Source organism: Hibiscus syriacus, unplaced genomic scaffold (assembly GCF_006381635.1).
Source record: "Hibiscus syriacus cultivar Baekdansim isolate YM2019G1 unplaced genomic scaffold, ASM638163v2 tig00003041_pilon, whole genome shotgun sequence".
In the NCBI taxonomy this organism is placed as follows: Eukaryota; Viridiplantae; Streptophyta; class Magnoliopsida; order Malvales; family Malvaceae; genus Hibiscus; species Hibiscus syriacus.
This window is the reverse complement of record NW_024061960.1, coordinates 9,289,763-9,312,239: the sequence shown is the minus strand read 5'-3', so window position 1 is coordinate 9,312,239 and position 22,477 is coordinate 9,289,763. Positions and strand designations below refer to the sequence as shown.

Here is a 22,477-nt window from a genome sequence, read left to right as displayed (position 1 = left end):
TCTAACCCTTTGTTTTTCAATGAACGAATACGTCCTCGTACATAATTACTCAAATTCCAAATTAAAGTGATTAGGTACCTTAAAGATATAATGTTTGAGTACCGTTTAGCATCCTCTCTCTCGATCTAACAAAATTTACATTTTCTTTTACCCTTATTCAAAATTCAATCTAATACTAAAATTATGACACTATTATCACTACATTTAATAATTATTCATCATTGATTTATGTTATAACTATGAGGTGAAAAGTGTCACCATTTGTAAATAATGAAGACCAAATGTATTACTATATCAATTTTATTAATTATCACGTCAGCATCTCTATAAAATATTAACGGTTAGTGCTTGATTGGCAACGATTAAATAGTTACATGGTCTTATGGATAAAATTAAAAGCTCGATGTTCAAAATAAGAAAGATATAGTTAAGTGGTAGTTTACCCTAAAATTTAAGTGATATATTATAAATTGATATAAGAAAAAAAATCCTTGAAGGTAGAGTTTTTGTACTATAGGATATGGTGATCTATTTTGATCAAGTTCGGTTGTTTTAAAGATGGTACTGTATGTGGATTCTGGTGGAAAATTAATTGGGAGATGTGGGCAGAATGAAGGGAACACCATTTTTGTGAAAATTATTGCTTTGCTACAGCAATGGAAGGGAACACTTTGACGGTAATGGTGGTCAACCCTACAGACACAGCACTGCTCCTCAACAATATTAATTAGCTGTATATGCACACACATATGTATTCTTAATTTTTTTTCTTTGCTCCACCTGCTTCATAAAAGCCAAGCAGCTGCATTTGAGTAGTTAATTAAGATGGGAATGGAAGATTGGATGGGATAGAAGCTTGAAGAATTGGAATTAAGCGGCGCAACAATGTAGAATTAATGTGATATGGGGAGCATCTTTATGGCGGTGGTGCACTTGAAGGAAACACATTTTTATTCGGTAGATGGTGGTCCACCTTGAGACAAGTAGATATATTACGTGTTTGGAGTATTAAATGTTACTCCTATTATGTTTAACGATATTCTTTTATATATTTAAGACTTTTCACTAATTGTCTTTATCAAATTTATATTAAAACAATATAACATAAAATTTTATGGAAAATCAATTTATAAAATTTAGGATGACTAAAATAAATTATAAATAAGAATTATAGAAATATTTAAAATTATCAGAGCAACCCTATGGACACTTGGGCTGGCTAGGAATTAGATTATATTCGAAGCGATGTGGGCCTACTCAAGGACCCCACGTGAGGCAGCAAAAATTAATTGGACCCAGCTTGAGTTTTGCTTTTAAAATTGTAATTTTTCTTAAAAGAAAATTGGTAAGGTCTTTCCAAAAATTTTTTATTGGATTTGTCTCTAGAATTGTGAGCTTACTGGAAAAAAATATATTTGAATCTAATACATTCATGTTTGATTTAAGATTAAATCTTTTGAATTCATTGATGAAATTATCTTAATTTAATGTTAATACATCAAATTAATTATACTCATTCAAGGAGAAAGTTATACATTTAAAATCAATTGAACTCACAATCCCTAAAAGTTTATAATTGTATTTGTACTAATTGAGATATTGAATCACCATATAATGATTCAATTCCTAAAAAAATAAGTTTAGAGTTGAAACTAAACATTGCAACTTATATAGCAAACTGAATCATAATATAAGAAATTGAAAGTAATAAAATAAAATAAAAAAATTAAAATTAAAATTAAAATTTATTTTTAAAAATTATTAATATGTAAATATTATATATATCATACATGATATATTATTTTAGCAAAATGAATTAAAACAAAAAGAATATAATATTAATAGATAAATTATTTTTAAATTAATATATCCTAATCTTATTAATTGATTTTTTATGTGTCTAGTGTATATTATTTAATCTCTACGTAATAGTACTGTAAACGAACCGAACGTTCAGGGAATTGTTCAGTGGGAAGTTCATTTATGTTCGTTTATCTATTAAACGAATGAACATGAACAAGATTTTATGTTCGTTTAATTAAATGAACAAACACGAACAGAGGGCTCGTTCGTTCATTTACATTCATGAACGTTTGATAATATGTTCGTTTACTTTCGTTCGTTTATGTTTGTTCATTTATTTTTAGCTCAATCTCTCTAGACCCATTTAAAATAGTAAGACCCAATAAATTTTAGGGTAAACTACACGAGAGGCCACTAAACTATGGTAAAAAAATCAATGTGACCACTGAACTTTCAATTGAATCAATAAGACCACCCACTATTTAATTGATTCAATCAAACCATCGTCTGTTAATTTTTAACAGAGGCGGTGACATGTCCACTAAACTTAATTGGCATAATTATATATTTAGTCCTTAATATTTACATATTCTATCAATTTAGTCACTATTTTAATTCAATTAAATAAATTTAACTATCCAATTAAAACGTGACATATGTCAATATATTATATGAAGGTTTTATTTATGAATTTTAAATTATTTAATTAAATAATTTTTCTATCCAATCAGGTGGTTACATGTGTCACCACTCAATGGAAGTGAAAATTAAAGGGACAAACATGCGCTCCAAGGGAATTGAACTAGGGTTTGGTGGGGGATAAAGCAGGCGCCCAAAACATTGGGAAGATCCGCAATAGTTTATAGTTACAATAATTTGTATTTGACTTATAAAAGTTTGTTAATGATAAAAAATTAAACAAATTATTTGTTTAATTAAACTATTATTTAAATTAATTGTAAATTGTTTTTTTAATTAAAAATATTCAATTTTTATATAAATTAGAAAATTAAAAAAAACGTTAATTCGAAAATTAACCAAATTAACCGAAATTTGTTTGGTTCGGTTAATAATTTTCTAATAAATTTCGGTTCGATTAATGGTTAAAGAAAAAATTCGGTTAATTCGGGTCAATTAATAATTTTCAAATTAATTCGTTTCGGTTAATAATTTTCAAAATAAATTTTGGTTCGATTAACCGAACCGAATTAACCAAAATTTTGCTTCGATTAATAATTTAAAAAAATCGGTTAATTTGGTTTGGTTAATAATTTTCAAATTAACCAAACTGAATTAACCAATTTTTTGCTTCAATTAATTCGGTTAATAATTTTCAAAAAATATCAGTTAATTAGGTTATGTTAATAATTTTCAAATTAATTCGGTTTGATTAATAATTTTCAAATAAATTTTGGTTCGATTAACCAAACCAAATTAGCCAAATTTTTGCTTCGATTAATTCGGTTAATTTGGTTTGGTTAATAATTTTCAAATTAATTCGGTTCGGTTAATAATTTTCAAATAAAATTTGGTTCGATTAACCGAACTGAATTAACCAAATTTTTTTCTTTAACCGTTAATCGAACCAAAATTTATTTGAAAATTATTAGTCATTAATAATTTATTTAATTTATTTAATAATTTATTTAAACAAATAATTTGTTTAATTTTTCATCCTTAGCAAATCTTTAAAAGACAAATAAAAATTGTTGTAACTTTAAACCATTTGGGATTTTTGGCCCAATGGTTTGGGTGCATGCTCTATTCTTCCCCACCCTAGTTCGATCCCCTTGGAGTGCAAATTTGTCTGTTTAATTTTCACTTCCATGGGTGGTGACACATGTCACCACCTGATTGGATAGAAAAATTATTTAATTAAATAATTTAAAATTCATAAATAAAACATTTCAATCATATATTGACAAATAATTTAGGGAGTCGGGATCTATATTTTAGAGAGATTTGGAAATTCCGGCCACCATTCACGGTGGTCGGCGGCGGCGATCGGTGTCGGAATTCCCTCCGGTGAGGGATGCTAGAGAGAAGCCAAAGAGAATTTTTTTCTCTCGGTTTTTAGAGAGAGAGGGGAAGAAGAAATGAAGAAAATAACTTTAAGGTCGGTTAGTTTAGGGTTTAAATACTCCTCCCCGAATGAAGTCATTTTGGGGAGGGGTCTATGTGTAATTTATAAAATGTTAAACCCTTTCCGTAGTACTCACAACTTTGTAATTTTATATTTTAGTCACCGAAATCAAATATTGGGACTTTTAATTCGGTTTCTTAATTTTAATTTTATTTATTTTAGTACTTTACATAAAATTATAGATATTTTAGGCAAATAATCGATTTAGTCCTTGTACTTTTATTAATTAATATTTTAATCCTAAACAACATGTTTTAATTTATTTTAATTTGATATTCGAATTTGATATAAATTTATTTTAGTCACTAAATTAATAAATTGGTAAAATAGCATGTTTAGCCATTGTAACTTTAAATAACTAATTATTGATTAGTGTATTTCATTTTAATATGTTATAATTTAGTCACTAAGTTTAATACTTTCATTTATTTTACAAGCTTTATTATTTTTATATTTTAATACTATAATTTTAATTTTATTTATTTTAGTCACTATTTAATTATTATTTAATTTTATATGATTATTTTTAATATATTTAATTATTATTATTATTTAGTCATATAAATATATATAATAAATAATATTTATTTATTTTTAAAAATTCTATAAATTTAATTTTATATAAATTACTTTTAGGAAAAATAATCATATTTTAATATTTATTTATTTTTTAATATTAAGAAATGGGCTGTCTTAAAGCACCTAGAAGTCATTTTCTGATATTCTTAAATAAATAAATATCCTATTTTTATAAATTATATATTAATTTAATTTAATTATTTTTAGAGAAATGTTTTATTAATATTTATTTATTTTTTAATATTAAGAAATGAGTTGTCTTAAAGCACCTAGAAGCCCTTTTATGATATTTTTAAGTAAATAAATATCTTATTTAAATATAAAAAATATATAAATTAATATATATTTTTAATAAATTTGAAATAACTGGATTATGAATTAAATATATTTTTGAATTCTTAAATTTCCAATAATAGAGACAATTTATAATTAATAAGTACTAATTTTGGGCGTTATAGGGGTGTTAATCCTTCCTTAAACGTAATCGACCACAAATCCTTTTTTATTAAAATTTTTTGGTTACACGCAGATCAGTTTATCTTTTAAATTATGTTTTCTTAAAAACTATTTTAAAAGATTATTTTTAAGTATTTGATGTACCTAACCCAAAAAGGTCAATGGCGACTCCCAAAATATTTTTTTAAATCAAAATAATTTTTTTATCCACATTATTTTTTCCACCAAGTAAAAAATTTATGCCCGGGCAAAAACCGGTTACGACAAAAGTACCACAGGAAGCGTGAACTGGTATTTCAATGGGTGGTTTTTGAGTTCAGTTACCAACTCAACATTATAGATTTTGAACTGAATAAACTTGGGAACAAATCAACTTGAGTGAGAGACTTGAAAGTAAGTACTTAGTAGTTTATTGGTACCAATCACTGGATTTTATCAGAACAATGTCTGCTGCATCTAAAAAATTCCAATTGGTGTGTAGCATACATGACATTACTCTTCTTAGACAATAATCCTTTGAGACATTTCTGCAAAGAATTATCATACATGGAGCTACTTCATTTTAGAAATAAACACAGGAGAATGCTACTTGAATAACAAATAGCACTTGAAAAGAGACTTGGGATGGTTTTTTTAAAACCTTGAACGAATGTGTTCCTCCATGAGCATCAACAGCACCGAAGGTGTCATCTAGGATTAGATTTCAAAATCACTGTAAACGGTCCTTGTTAACTGAATCCTCTGCTTTTGGCCTCCACTCAAGTTCATCCCTCTTTCCCCCCACAACACTCGTAAGTCGTATCTCTATTATCCCACATCTAGAAATCTTGTTCCAGGAACATGCTTCAAGAACATTTTCTTAGAAAGCTTTGTCCATGCCCTTCCCAAATAATATATTATCTCAGATAATGCCTGTTTGAATCCAAGATCTCTGAGGAACATAAACCTTAGAGGCTGAACCAGAAATCCTTGGGATCTCAAGTATGCTGCAGAGTAGGCTTGATTTACAAACGACTATATGGTAACCTTTCTTTATTTTCAACTTGCCATTCATTTTGATGGTTGGCTTGTTGATGTTTGGTTACCTGTTTACCAAGCATATTCTCCTGTATCAATTCAGATAGCAACATTAGATGCTTTAGCACCATGATTACTTATGAACTTCCTTTGATCATCTCCAAGGAACTATTGTATTTAGTGTTACATAATTCGCAATTCGCTTTGATTCGCGAAACGGGTACGTAATCACAATTCGTTAGTTTCACAGTTGGAGATGACAATTTTAATGAGAGATATTCTTTTGGTTTGGGTTAGAATGTCTTTTAGGAATTGGTTTAGAATGTTAAATGTAGTTCATTTATTAACAACTTCAGGATATTTTCTCTATTTTTATCAAATAGATAATTTATAATTACTTTCTTAAAGTTACAAGATAATACAACTCGGAAATTCATTGTTCTTTAGCAATTAGTAAATTAATTCACTTTTAGGTAAATGTAGATAATTTATTTTTTTTTAAAAAAGGGGATGTACATTGTATTAAAATCATGGGTACAAAGCACAACATATCAAAGGCCTCGTAAAAAAACCTTCCTAAACCTATGTGGAGTAAAAAGAATGCACTTTTGTGTGAAACAATAAATATAATTACGGTTTATTCTTTACGCACTGCAACCAAAAACAAAATTGTAAAAACAATCGAACCACCTCACACAAAACCTCAAATTAAATTTTATCAAATTAATGATTATTGATAACTTCATATTACTTTACTCTAATTTTATCAAGTTAAAATTTGAATAAATAAATCATAATTAATTTTTTTAGAAGTTACAAGATAATAAAACTTGGAAATTTATTGTTCTTTAACTATTAGTGAGTTAATTATTTTTTGGTAAAATATACAAATAGTTACTAAATTACGTTGAGATGATCTTTTTGGCGCTTGAATTTCGAAGTTAAAATTATTATCAAACTATTACAAAATGGTCCTATAATTTTCCAAAATTTATCACTAATTTTATAATATGCAGTGACCATTTTGTAATAGTTTGATAAACTTAATGATTATTTTATAATTTCTAAAATTTCAAATGGCTAAAAGAATCATTTTAGCATAGTTTAGTAATAATTTGTGTATTTTAGTCTTATTCTTCACCAATGCTATAGTTCTATTCAGATTTCAGTTTTTTAATCAATGGTGTAATTATACTTTTGGTCATTCCTAATTTAATCTCAATTCAAAAATCTCTATTTAAATGCTAATTGGATTCAATTATCTCCCGATTAGTATCATCTTTTGCCAAATGAATTCAACCATGCATGCTCTCAATTTGATCCTTAATCAGTTTGTGTAACATCCTAAAGAGAGGACTAGTGACCAAAATGCAAATTTTGAAAGTTTGATTGTCAAAGTAGAAAATTGTAAAAAGTTTAAAGATCTAAGTGGTATTTTTCCCAAAAAGAATTTATTCCATAAATGGATTTATTTAGTGACCAGATTATAAGTTTTTGAAAGCTTGGTGACCAAAGTATAAACTTTTGAAAAGTTTAGGGACCAAATGGTAATTTTGAAAAGTTATATTTGATTTCAAAAATAAGGAAATAAATATATTATTTTCACATTTTTAAATGTGAAAAATAATATTTAAGGATTTAATTCCATATTTAATTGAGATTGTGGGATTAAAGTGATAGAATTGTAAGTTTTGGAAATTGCAAGGGCAAAATGGTAAAGTGAGAAAATATTTTGTTCATCTTTGACTTGGAAAGATGATAAGGTTGTTGTAGCTTGATATTAATGTAAATATCAAGTTCATTAAGGGTAAATTAGTATAGATATTTTGATTTCAAGGGTAAAGTGGTAATTTGACATTTAATGAATTTTATATTCATTATTAATTAAGAAAGATGAAGAAATATCATATGATTTCTTCATCTTCTCTAGCAGAAAACGTGAGCTCCTCCCAAGGTAAGAAAGAAATTTTGTTTTCAATTTTTGAGCCAATTCTTTTGGAATTCGAGTTATGTTGTGAAATAGGAAAGTGACCTACGCGAAAAACGCTATCATTTGGTACCAATATTTCTTTATAATCTTGATGGATTTCAAAGATCCCAAATCTAAGGATTTATGTTCATGATAGGATTCATGAAATTGATAATAAATCTTGATGATTTAGAAGTAAATCTTGATGATTTAGAAGTTGTAGATTCATTTTCAAGCTTTATTCATGGTTAGAACATGTTCAATCTTTCTAGAAATTATTCTTTGAAAATTTGAACATGATGAATTTGAGTTAGAAAAATTATGAAAAAATTATATAAGGTCTGGAAATGATGTAGGAAGTATTCTATAAGCTTTAGAAAATTTGGAGACCATTTTGTAATTTTTGAAAAGTTAGGGGACCAATTCATAAATTTTAGAAAAGTTGTGAATGATTGTATAATTGTTTAATAGTTAATGTACTATATTGGAAATTGTTATTTTGGGATTAAAATGAGCATTTAGATGTGAAATATTACCATTTTGGAAGTTTGAAAAGATTGGTGATTTAAGTTCAACACCCATGTGATACTGAACTACATGAATATATGAAAAATATGATATGTTATTTTATGTGCTAAGTGGTGTATATATGAACATATGTGAACAATATATGACATACATATATGAACAAATGAGAAAGGATAAAAGCTATATGATACAATCTATGTGATTACATGCACATGTGATATATGTTACATGATATGAACCTATGTAATATGGGTTATATGACAAGGATGATATACAAGCTATACGAGAACAAGTTATGAGATTACATGTTTATATGATACAAGTGATGTGAACTGTTATAAATGATAATGCCCATGTTATGTGATATGAGAGCTAGAGGTATAGTTGGCATGCCAAGAGTCGTGGGTTCTACGTGGTCCTTTGGGACATATACAAAGGTCATTCGAGACAAATACATAGGTCATTCGGGACAAATTTCATATGCCCCTAGTGGGACTCCATACAAGCTCTGGTGACAGCGTAAGTGCAAAACCTCAATGTACTCAAATACCTTAAGTTCTTAGTAATATACATGGGCCTATAAAAGATATCAAAAGTATTTACAAGATTTATATGTGATACTGTGTATATTGCTGAGTGAAATGTATTACATGATAATGATATTGATATTGATAATGATAGAGATCATGATAATGATGTTGGTGTTGATAAGGATTATATATATATGCATGTATGCATTCTGTTATATGAAATGTTCTATGATTCTATTATTTGTTTTATATGTCTCACTAAGTCAACGACTTAGCGTGTGATTGTTTCACACTTAGGTTCAAGAAGAGGAAGAATGATAAAAGTTTAAGCAATGCAGGTCATTTTCTCATTTCTAAAGATCAAATCAGAAAAGAAATTAAATAGTATGTATTTTGTAATACTGATTGTGGTTGGCATGTATGTAACCCCCTCAGACCGATACGGGTAACCCGATCCGATCTGGAGTGTCACATTAGGGCCATCGGAGCGACCCACTGTAAAAATAGCGGAAAATTTAAAACTTTTATTAAAACATGTAACTTATAAAATGATTTATCAATATACAGAAATAAAACAGATTTTTAGACTCATATATAAAACAAAAATACAATTACATGCCCCCTAATCACATGTACTATACTCTGCAAGCAACGTCGGAAAAACTCCCTTACTGAAGTCGATAGTTGCACTGGTACAATTCTTTTAACCTGCAATGTTGAGTAATAAAGTGAGCTTCGGAAAGCTCGGTAATACAGAACTACCAGATGATGCTGAAGAACGTGCAGATACAGATAAACATACATTTCCTTATTGGTTCAGATATCTACAGATTTTTAGGCTGAGCTGAGGTCAATTGATATCGCAGGTAGTAACAGATAATATTCAATTCAGATGGAAATATTTCAGATGTCTAGGTCCAGGAGATCAGAATAGGTTATCTAGTGTGTTCCCATAAAACCAGTAAAAAGATACAGATCTTTTTAAAACATATATATATACACCCCCATCCTTTCACAATCTGTTTGTGTAGATTCCCCGGAACCATACACCCCGCACAACCAGTGAGGCCCTGAGCACACAACCGAGAATCCTGCAGCTATACTTCCTCCAACAATAAACCCCCCATATAAAACATTTCTCCGTCAGTAAACGGAGATATCATAAATCAAAACAGAATTCAGATTAGATATCAGAACAGAATCCAAATCAGAAATCAGAACAAAATTCAGGTAATATATCAGAACAGAATTCAAGTCGAAAATAAGATAAAATATTTATGTGATTAGTGAACACACCATAGTTTATGGATATTATTCAGAGGTACAGGATAATCTTAACAGGAAAAAATAGACGGATTTTCAGTATACCAATAGAATGTCGGAATTCAGAATCACTATTGGAAGAGTTCAATAACTGACGGAATCATCAGTTATTCAGAATATGGCTTGAGCTGGTAAGGAAGAATTGAAGGTTCAGGACATTTACAATCTATGTCGATTGATTGTATTATCGAACAACTCTTAGATAAATAGTTCCCATAACAAATACTTATCGACTGGTCAATTCATTGTCCTTCTAGGGTTTGAGGACTTTAATACCAAAAATTCTTATCCATAGATCATCTTCAGAATCATCACTGAATAAATCTTCCAATGTCTTTATTTCATTTTCACGCTTCCACTATATCATGAAATGCCGACGTGCTTGATTTGTAGTTCATGATCCATAAGAACATTACATCATGTATATTCATTAACGTTTCCAGCCTCATCCAAATCACTTACTTAATCCTTAGTCCTTGAGGTTACTTAATTCATTTAGTAGTCAAGTTCATTCCAGTTACTTATGAGTTTTCCAAGGTAATACAGATGTTTCTGAATTACTGATACATATTGTACTCCCGTTTAATTTAGTTATATATTCGTGGTTGATTTGTCATACAATTATCAAATTCTTAATACTGAATACGATCTAGAGCTGAGCTGAGCTGAATACATCCAAAATTATCATCGAACCAAACTTGAGAAGACGAACACACATTCAAATGATACCTATGCCATTCAGGTACTGACATATCATTTGCGTTGGTCAACTCACTTAAACTGAATTCTATAACTTTTAAGGGTAGTTCAACACCCATGTTTATTTAGATTCCTTAATTAATCCAAAACATTTACTTAGTCTAGGCCATAAGGGTATTTTGGTCATTTTGGTGTTAGTTTTATTCCATTCATTAGAGAGCTCAAGGATATCCCATCATTCCTGAGCTTGGTGATATTCTTGGGTCATTTCCATTACAGAGGTATTTTAGTCATTTTACAGATCTGGTGTATTTCAATCATTTCCTTCCATATGATCTTATTATTTAATTCAAACGTATCATCTTTTCCAGTCCTTTCGAACAATTCTGACAAAATAGAACCCTTGATAATTTATTCTTAACTCGAAGATTTTCAGGTCAATTGTCTTCTCAGAAGTTACCGACATGTTATTAGAAATTTTTCTGTACAAAGATGGATCTTAACCATTAAATCCGTAATTTATCGAGTTAAGTACGAATCATCAAAGTACTTTCTCATTCATGGTCAACTCGGACTATTTTTACCTCTCAAGGGTATTTTTGTAATTTCTTAACCAGATAACTTCGGTATTAACTCTTAACGAAAATAACTATAATATAGAGACTCTATGGTTAATTATTTTCCCGAACATTCTCTGATCTTGAAATGATTCCTTAACAGACTTCTAGATTCTTGCTCAAACCCTCTTGGGGTTAAAAACCAGTTATCCAAATTTTCTAAGCAAAACTAGTATTTCTTATGCACATCAGTAGTTTCAACAGATCAATATGTCTTTAAAAAACCCTCTTATCCCACTTCCATGGTCAAATCTTTTCTTTTTATAATATAAGGGTATTTTCATAATTTTACCCTACCGAAATATTCTCATAATTTCTCATCCAAGTACCTTTAACATTTAACCTTTAATGACATATATTATAAGCTACAAATCCATGCTAATTTCTTTATCACTAATCACAGAACTATTAATATAATTCTAACAATCCATCAATTTCTTATATTAATCATCTGAACCATAATCAGTTGCCAAATTTATATTGTATTCAGATAGAGTGTAGAAATTCATTAACTACAAAAATGAGACCAACATTATCTTAATCATGCATTTACCAATATTCACATGTTCCATAAAGCATAAAGAGGTAATAATGTATTACCTCGATTTTCGTGCCATTCTGATCGACCATATAAATTTCATTCGAACGCCCTTGATCTTTAATTCAACTTTCAATATTTTCTCGGATCCATATCAACAAAAATTGGCGAAACAGCTTATCAGGTTCGAATTTGGCGAAACAGACTTCGGATTCGAATTCAGGACGTAAAAAAACCTAAAATATGACTTTTCGAAAATTTTGACTTTTCGGTCAAAATCAAAGTTAACATGTTTGACTAGAAATTTCGAGGCCTTCGGGTTTGAATTTCTAAAAACGGACTGCGGAATCGGACTCAGAACGTCAAAAATCGTTAGGTAGGTATACTCGATCAAAGTCAAAGGTCGTTTAATACCCGGTCAACGCCGCTCAAAGTTCTGGTCAACTGTGGTCAACACCGGTCAACATTCGACCATTTTACACAAATATCACCATAACTAGAGATGCACAGAAGCCGGATTTCAATCCGATCCGGATCGGATAAAAACCGATCCGGTTTTTTCCCCAACCCAAAAATCGGATTTTAAAAAAATCGGTTCGGATCCTAACCGGTTTGGAGGGTCGGATGGTGTAACCGGTTTCGGTTTGCAAAAAACCGGTTAAAAAAAAACGGATTTTTTCGGATAAAAATCCAGTTTTTTAAAAAAACCGGATTTTTTTCGGATAAAAAACCGGTTTTTTATCCGGTTTGAAAAAACCGATTTTTAATCCGGTAAAAAAACCGGTCGTTCAATTTTTTCCCAAACCGGTTATACTATCCGGTTTTTAAATATCCGATCCGGTTTAAAAAAACCGGTTTTTCCAAAATCCGGTTTCGGATATTTTTTACCCAAAATCGGATATTCAGATTTTTTGTGCACCTCTAACCATAACAGAAATAAATTACAAAATTAGCTGCCTTCTGCAAATGTTTACGAAACTAACACCCGAATTTTACATAAATAGCACCCAAACAGAAATTAATTACAAAATTAACACCCAGACGATGCCCACTCTCGGGGGATGGCGACTACGCAGAAACAGAGGACACCGGTGGATGCGGAACGATGCAAGAAACACGATGGTGTGGGAGGTGTCGTAAACGGATGGTCGAATCGACGTAAAACGACGAAAAACCAACAGAAATTGAGTTATCACCGACGATACTTCCGACTGAAATTAACGACAAACGATGTCGATTCATAACGAAACGTTTGAAGGGTTTTGTTCTTCGGTCGATAACGAACACGATGGTGATTTCGGTTCGTCGATTGGAGGTCGAACGACGAATAGATCGGAATTGAAAGTAGGGTGAACGAGGAAGAGAAATGGGAGAAATCTGGAAAACTGAGCACGGGTGGGGGTTTATAAATTTTCTCATAAATAAAAATTGTTAAACTATGAGTTTAGCCGTTGAAATTTCTACACTTTATAAAAGGGTCTACCAACTTTGAAATATTATAATTTAATCCCCAAATTTCTTCCAAATACCAATTAAATTCACCATTTTATAATTTCTAAAATTTAACCCCTAAATTGAGGTATTATAATGTAAATAAAGATTTGAATCCGATATGCTCTAATCGGTTTTGTAAAATCATATGATTGAATTTTGTAACGTTTTAAACGTATTTATGTAAATAGTAACTGTATAGTGATGAAAATTTAAATTTTATGAGTTTTATATATGTTGGTCGGAATTACTGTAGTAGGGTATCGATACCCCTGTAGTATTCTGGAAAATTTTTAACATTGGTACTATTCATACATTATAATACTATTCATAAAAACGTTTTTGCCTTAAATATTTTTTATAATGAAACATAATTCCACGGTATATGATAGTATTTTATTAATATAAGTTTAAATGTTCTATTATTTTGTAAGATATTGTTTTAAAAAGTCAATGCGACATCTTAGACTCGTATTCGGGTCGAGTACAGGTTGGGTGTTACAGTTTGTAACGTATAATTGTCATTTGATGCTAAATAAAAGTGATCGATAATATTGGCAAGAAAGCAATTAAGTCATTAATTGTCATCTGGCACTAAATATATTTATATGAAGTCGTTATTTGTTAAAGAATAATAAATTTTCAAGTTACAAGTATTAATCAAATTTATTGTTTACATCGAATTAAAATAAAGTAACCTAAAATTATCAGTGAACTGATTGCATTGAACATTTTAAATTGAAACATAAAATACCAATATAAATACAAATTAAGATTATGTACATTATGAATTATCTATTTTAGTTGAAGAAAAGATGACAAAAAAATTGAATTATATTATCATCCATTCTCTTTTTCTTTGTTTCACCTCTTTGAGTTTAGCACATATTGTTAGAGTCCCGCCATTTAAAATAAATAAAGAGTCCATTTTGAAAACTTTATCGTTAGAAAACATTGAAATTGATTTACCAGCTTTATATGTGTTTGGCGACTCTTTTGTTGATACAGGAAACAATGAATATTTTAATATACAATTTCATAGAAATTATACTCCATATGGAATAGATTTTGGTGGAAAATCCACCGGCCGTTACACTAATGGCAGGACAGTAATAGATTTCATTGGTAACCAATAATATACTTGTATGCAATTAGTCAACAATTTTTTAATTAACATTTTACTAATGAAATTAATTATGCAGCTCAAATTGTTGGCTTGCCGTTTCCTCCTCCAGTGCAAAGTTTTTTCAAGGGAAAGAAGAATATTCCTCAAACTGGTATAAATTATGCTTGTGGTTTCACTGGCCTCCTTGAATTATCATATCCACCTCCCGTAAGTTTCAAAACATATTGTTCTTCTTTCGTGTATGTTAATATTTTTTTTGGTTATGTTGTACTATGATCCAACATGTTCTTTTTACATGCAACATAAAAAGCTAATTTGATTTATACAATTTCATCAGAGTTTGGTTGGGCAAGTAAAATGGTTCGAAAAGACATCAAGAAAATTGAGAAGACAATTTAAAAGCAAAGAGAGTTTTTCAACGTACTTGTCAAAGTCTTTGTTTTTTATTAATAGTGGTTCACTTGACTTGGGTCACAAGTGGCTCGGATGGGTCCGTTTATATGATGCAGACTCTGCTACAAAACTTCAAATAGAAAACCTATCCACGTATTTACAGGTAATTAAATTAGCTAATATAAATAAAAAATAACCGTCAAGTATCTAAAATTAAGATGGTTAAATAACCTATTTTTCTTGCCAAATGTAGACATTATATCGACTCGGTGCACGTAAATTTGTGATCAATAATTTAGCTCCAATAGGATGTGAACCAGATCAAATTTTTGATGGTAAATGTTGGGACGAAGCTAATGACAGGGCATTGTTATTTAACAAGCGCCTATCTAATCTATTGAGAGACTTGCAATCAACACTTTCAAGATCAAAATTTGTTATCGTAGATTTATATAAGATTTTCAAAGATGTTTATGCATCGCCTACATCCTATGGTGAGTATTATTCTATATACTGACTCAAACCTTTGACCTTGCAAAATCAAAATTAAATGTTTATCAATTTCTTCACCATTGATTTTTTTACAGGATTTACAGAGGTGAAAGGAACTTGTTGTAGTAAATTAATGGACAGTTGGACAAAAGGATGCCTCCCAAATGTAGCGCCGTGCAAAGATAGAAATAAATATGTTTTTTTCGATGCATTTAACCCGACCGAGAGTATACATTTTATATGGGCAAGACGTATGTTAAATGATTCATCGGTCACTTATCCTATCAGCTTGATTCAATTAATACAATCATAAACTAAAAGATATGTTCCATGTTTTCCTAATAAAATATATAACTAATAATAATTCTGTCGTATGATTTGGTCCTTATGTTTCTTTATCCATCATGATGTTTCTCATATTTCAGAACATCTACGGTAATCAATGATAGTAAAGCAATGGCAAATGGTGCATTTACAACTTCTCTCATCTTTCTGAAGCAGAGGGTTGCGTACATATAATGCTGCAAAAAGCTCCACAAACATAATCTATATCAGAACCTAAAATAAATTGGGGAATTTGTGTGGTTGTGCGGCATCAAGTTTTACCTGAGATACTAAAATCGGGATAAAAGGATTTATTGGGTTTAAATTAGATTTTAATAGATTAATTCTGAAATTTGGATTAAACTGAAAATTTTGTAAAGTTTTTGAGGTCAAATCATAACTTTTAGAATTTTTTTGCCATTTTTGTAAAACCTTAGACTGTTCAAGGTTATGCACCATTAACCTTGGAACAGAAATCCTTTGCTTCTTTTGTGTGCCCTTTTTTGTATCCCAACACTCGTTCTTCATCTTCCCTATCTAACATCTTCTGTTAAGCTTGAAAACACTGCACAGAAATCCCTACTAGTAAGTATGATTGTGGATGTCATCAAACAACTACTTACGACAGAATTTTGAATTTACTTGTAACTGTCAAAAGATTCAAATAAAGTGTTACATTTACTTGTTTTGACCATTGTAACCATCTAGATGTAATTATCTAGATGTAATTATGAGGCTTTACCATATTCCCTTTGTCTTTTATTTTATCTTGACTCGAAATATATATATTTTTGAGTTGAACTGTGTCATAACCATTTTTTTAAAAACAATTAAGTATTATTTAAAAATAATAATTATGACTTTTATTTTGAAAAGTTGTTGATTTTGAATTAATTTGAATTAAATCGAATGAGAGTCGCCATCGACCTTTGGATTAGGTAGGTCGAAAATACCTAAAAACGTCTTTTAAATTTTTTTTAAGAAAAATCATTTTTAGACAAAATTCGGTCTACATCATCAAAGATTCGATTTAGTGGATTCGGGAGTCGGTTACGCGTGGGGAATGATTAACACCCCACATCACCCAAAATTTATACTTAATCGCTTACACGTTGTCGTAATGGTGGAAAATATAAATCGAGTATAAAGTTAAAATATGATGTATTTAATAATGCTTTGAATTATTTTTATATTAAAATATGTAAAAGAACCAAAATAAAAAGCATAAATTAAAATATATAAATAAATATGTACATACATAACAAAGTTACAAATTTGGACTATATATATATATATATATATATATATATATATATATATAAGACCTAAAAGAAACGGGGCAAAAATGAAAATATCTCACAACACATGCACTGAGGAAAAAACAAGACCTTTAAAATACGAAGGTCTAAAACACGTTTGCAGACCAAATTATAAATATCAATAAGATCTATTAAGGCACATATAAGGATAAAAAATGAAACGAATCATAAGTTATCAGCTAAAAAGGATATTAAAGCCAATACATATTACAGGGCAAAAAAATGACTAAAATAGACATATTAAGAACTTGAAGGCTCGAATCAAAAGAAAATAATTTCATTCAGTGACCAAAATGTAAGTATTACAAATGAACAGAGACTTAAACAGATATTTACCCCTTTAGTAAAAACACGCATACCCTACCCTTGGCACTTATCACTACCCTATTGAAATCTCAATTTTGACTCGATTATGGTTCGAAATAATTTGTAAAAATTGTTTCAAAAATATTTTAAGTGTAAATCTCAAATTTTCATTTAGTAAGGAATAAAAATTGATATTTGAAGACTTGAAGTAATATTTGTAATATTCGAATAATTGAATCAAATATACTATTTAAATCAAAAACAAAATCTTAAAATTAATTAACATTTTATTTGTTATATCGAAATATCAAAAGGTTTTCAATACTTTTGAATTCATTGATGAAATTATCTTAATTTAATGTTAATACATCAAATTAATTATACTCATTCAAGGAGAAAGTTATACATTTAAAATCAATTGAACTCACAATCCCTAAAAGTTTATAATTGTATTTGTACTAATTGAGATATTGAATCACCGTATAATGATTCAATTCTTAAAAAAATAAATTTAGAGTTGAAAACTAACATTGCAACTTATATAGCAAACTGAGTCATAATATAAGAAATTGAAAGTAATAAAATAAAAAAATTAAAATTTATTTTTAAAAATTATTAATATGTAAAAATTATATATCATAAATGATATATTTTTTATAAAAAAATGAATTAAAACACAAAAAGAATATAATATTAATAGATAAATTATTTTTTAAATTAATCTATCCTAATTTTATTATTTGAGTTTTTATGTGTCTCGTGTATATTATTTAATCTCTAGTAATGCTTCTCACTGAGTTAGTAATTTTCTCCATTAAAAAAACACACTAACATTTGCTGTCAAAAAAGAAAAGCTAAACTGATTTTCATAATCACCCTTATAATTAATACATTTGGCATTTATAGGGGGCAAGAGGAAGTGACATAGAAATTCAGAATTTCAGATTGTGCTTCTTATGGCATAGGGGATTGCTTTTAATGGATGTATAGATTAGTTTCATGGGTTGTAGGAGGGGTCAGAACTAGGGGGTGTTTCTTTTAGATTTTAGGGTAGGTAGTCTAGAAAGAGATTAGGATAGGACGATAGGTATTAATGCATTTTATTTTCATCTTTGGAAAAAAGGAATAATTATAATAATGTACACAAAATTTAAAAATTCAATGAATAAAGTTGACATTTTTACTCAATAATAATAGTAATATACATAAAATTTAAAATTCCATGAATAAAAGTTGAGGCCGTTCACATGGTGGTATGTTCTGAAAATGTTAGTATTAAAAATACAACGATACACCACACGTCACTTGATAATATGTACTCATACAATGAATAAGTAGCACAATTATCATCGCTGAGACAAATCAAATGCATTATTGTTTATAGGTAGGGTTGTTGAGGATAATTACTGTTCCTGGGATAAATCATATTCACCTTAAATCCTTAATAACAAATCATGTGAGGTTGGAAGGGATACCATCGCATGGTGTTGACAATGCCCTTTTGGGGTGTGTTATTAATGTATGTTCAAGTTTCAGTGCACCTCACATGGCTATGAATAAATCATCATTTTTTAACTAGGTTTTAGGGCACCGGTGGATGAACATTCGATTAGAAAAATTAAATTTTTTAATTCAAATTTTATAAACTTAACAAGACTTGATAAAAATTTCAAATAAAATTCGAGTTCTAAAATAAGACTAGAATAACTCAAACTTTTAGTAATTAATATATTGATTTTCAAGTTCAAGTCGAATCTTTTAACTCTGCATGATATATGCATAGCACATATTTGTATATTGTATAATGTTATAGAAATTCGTCTAATGTTATAGAAATTCGTTTAAATTGGAATCAATTAGTATAATAAAATTATAAATATTTATAATTAAATTTAAACAAAAACTTAAACAACTTGATTCGATTTAACTCAAATTTTATAAACTCGACTCAACTCGTAAAAAATTAAATAAAATATGAGTTATAAAATAAGACTCATCAACTTGATTAACTCAATTTTTTTTAATTCAATTCGATTGAATACTTATTCACATCACACTCCATTTTACAAAAAAAAGAGATTTTTTTAACATAAACTATATATATATATAATACTAAAAAAATTAATACAATTTTAAATTAATATTTTATATACTAAAATACAATTAATAAATTATTAATAATATTCTTACGATAAATTGAAATGTAATATTTAATATATTAAAATATTGATAATTTTATATTATTAAATTAAACTAATTTTATTTTAAAATACTATATCTAAAATTGACATTTTATTTATTTAAAACATTTTTTGACATCAATGCTGAACACTAAAACTCTGAACCAAATAATCCAACAATACCTTTTAAGAGCATTTTTAAAATCACCAAAAAATAATATATGCCATTATATTGGTTCCCACAGTTTTATTATTAAAATAACTTTCCATTGTAGTTCATTATAAAGATAGATAAATGCCAACCTCATTTACTCGACTTAGTTTGTTTTGACTTTTGATGTAGAGGGGAAGATTTTTAATAAATTATCAAGTAAGTGTCTAAAGTGTTATATATATATATATATATATATATATATATATAATTTATTAAGTTTATAATAAAGTTGACGAAATAATGATGTTTAAAAGATAGAAAAATGAGGATCATTGGGATTTATTTATAAAAAATGGGTGAAGATTATAATGAACAATAAAATTGTCAGCAATTGAAATCGATTTTTTTTGTTGCCCTTCCGATTACAAGGTTTTGCCTTGACTAATCCGGACTGATCCGCTTTGCACACTTGACTAATCCGGTTCCAAGTCTCTTAAAGTTTTCGACGGTTTTGCTAGTTCTCTCTCTTTCTGTATTTTTAGGATCAAATTAAAAGAAATTAAAAGTATAATGGGTAAAATAATATTTTAGATATTAACACAAATATTACATTTGTCGTGTTGTTTTAAATATAATTATATTATAAAAATTTGAAAGGATATAAATTTTTGTGTCTAATTAAGATGATTTTTGAATTTATGTAACTTTTAAAAGATAAATGCGTCGTAAAGAGTTCAAGGCATCTTGTAATCATTTTAACTTAAAAATATTGTTTTGATCATAAATATATCATTATTTATAGAAAAAATTGAAATGTATACTTTAATTGTAAAAATCTAAATTTTTTATTTTGGTTCCTGTAATTTAATTTCTTTTTCAATTTAGTCCATGTGATGCAAAATGAAATTATAATTAAATCAAACTCGCCCAACATCAGCCATTAACTCCTACAATATCATTGGCAATTTAAAAATGAATAAATATTATATTTTATACTAAGCTAAACACAATTTCATTTTAAACTTTTTTTAAAAATATAATTATAGTCTACATAATAATATTATTATATCTACGGTAGCATTCATCCTATTTTTTACCTAAATTTCCATGATCCTTATTTTCGTAATTTTCTCAACAGGATTATTTAGCCCCTCGAATGTAATTTTATAGATGTATATTGATTGACATGTTAAATTAAATAAAGTTCTTCCCCTCAAAATAAATTCAATATTTTTGTATATTATTTTTATATATTTAAATTTATTTTTAAAAAAGCTAAAAGTCTCTTTGCTATTTTTTGCACTTTAACAATTCAATAATATATAAACATTAAAATGTTTATTAAATAATTAACTCATCTCAATTTATTAAAGATACATGTGAAGGGTTCTTAACTAGGGGTGTAAACGAGCTTAGTCGAGTTCGAGTATTACTGAGCTAAACTCGACTCAACTCGAAAACTCTGAAATGAAGCTCGACTCGACTCGAAAACTAGCGAGTTTAAAATTTTCAAGCTCGACTCGAACTCGAAATCCTGAACTGAATCTCGTGAGTAGCTCGAAAAGGCTCGAAATGAAAAAAAAATTCTTAAACTTAACTAGATTGAAGCCTCAAGCTCGAACATGAACCTTAAATACATGAAGTCTTACTGTATTTTTAAAAAAATATATACATATATATTAATAATATTAATAATTTATTAAAAAAATAAAATCTTAATATATTATATTTTCGAGCTACTCACGAGCTTTTCGAGTCGAATATCGAGTAGCTCATTTCGGCTCGTTAAGAACTTGAGTCGAGCTCGAACTCAAGTCGAGTCCATTCGATCCGAGTATTTATTGAACCTTGATCAAATCGATCTCGAATAACTCACGATCAGTCTCGTCTAATTTAAAGCTCTATTCTTTAACTAACCCCCCACCCCCAACGCCTATATAATGTCAGTTTCGTTCTTCAGTTCAACACAGCAATCCATCAATCCATCAATCCATCAATCTTTGCTTTCTTTTCACTTAGCAATGGCTTTCATTTGTGTTGATGTTCTCAGTTTTTTCTTTTTATTCTTGAGTTCAGTTTACAGTTGTTCGCAGCCTTCTTGCATTTTTGCTTTAAACAATTCCGTATCCAAAATTCCAGCAATATATGCTTTTGGTGACTCTTATATAGATTCTGGAAACAACAAATTTATTGATGGTGCAGCAGCCACATTCAACTACTTGCCGTACGGGATTGATTTCCAAGGAGGTCGACCAACTGGCCGGACAACGAACGGCAGAACCGTTGTTGATTTCATCGGTAAGGATCAAAATTACTGCTCATTATCATTTCTTAAGCTTGCTGCCATAATTTCCTTGCCGACCTGTTTCTTGAAGTTAGTTTAACTAGTCACAAAGTTTTTGTTTTGTTTATTTATCTAATATTGTTTACTCATGTTTTTTGGGTACGCAGCTGAATCTGCTGGCTTGCCGTTTCCTCCGCCTGTGAATA

The 22,477-nt window shown here is 28.8% G+C and overlaps 1 protein-coding gene across 1 annotated transcript; it reads left to right on the top strand.

Annotated features, from left to right (window-relative positions):
- The first annotated feature begins 13,263 nt into the window (after window positions 1-13,263).
- Window positions 13,264-22,371, top strand: LOC120173970 (GDSL esterase/lipase At5g08460-like). Its single transcript, XM_039180991.1, has 6 exons — window positions 13,264-13,360; window positions 14,702-14,818; window positions 14,896-15,058; window positions 15,273-15,375; window positions 15,466-15,706; window positions 22,064-22,371. The coding sequence occupies exons 1-6, from the start codon at window positions 13,264-13,266 to the stop codon at window positions 22,369-22,371; spliced, it is 1,029 nt and encodes a 342-aa protein (XP_039036922.1).
- The last annotated feature ends 106 nt before the right edge of the window (window positions 22,372-22,477 follow it).

Coding starts and splice junctions, on each gene's coding strand:
- LOC120173970 (XM_039180991.1), top strand. CDS start 13,264: ATGGCGACTACGCAGAAACAGAGGACACCGGTGGATGCGGAACGATGC. Junction 13,361..14,701: donor AAACGGATGGTCGAATCGAC/GTAAAACGACGA, acceptor TTGTTGATACAG/GAAACAATGAATATTTTAAT. Junction 15,376..15,465: donor ACCTATCCACGTATTTACAG/GTAATTAAATTA, acceptor TGCCAAATGTAG/ACATTATATCGACTCGGTGC.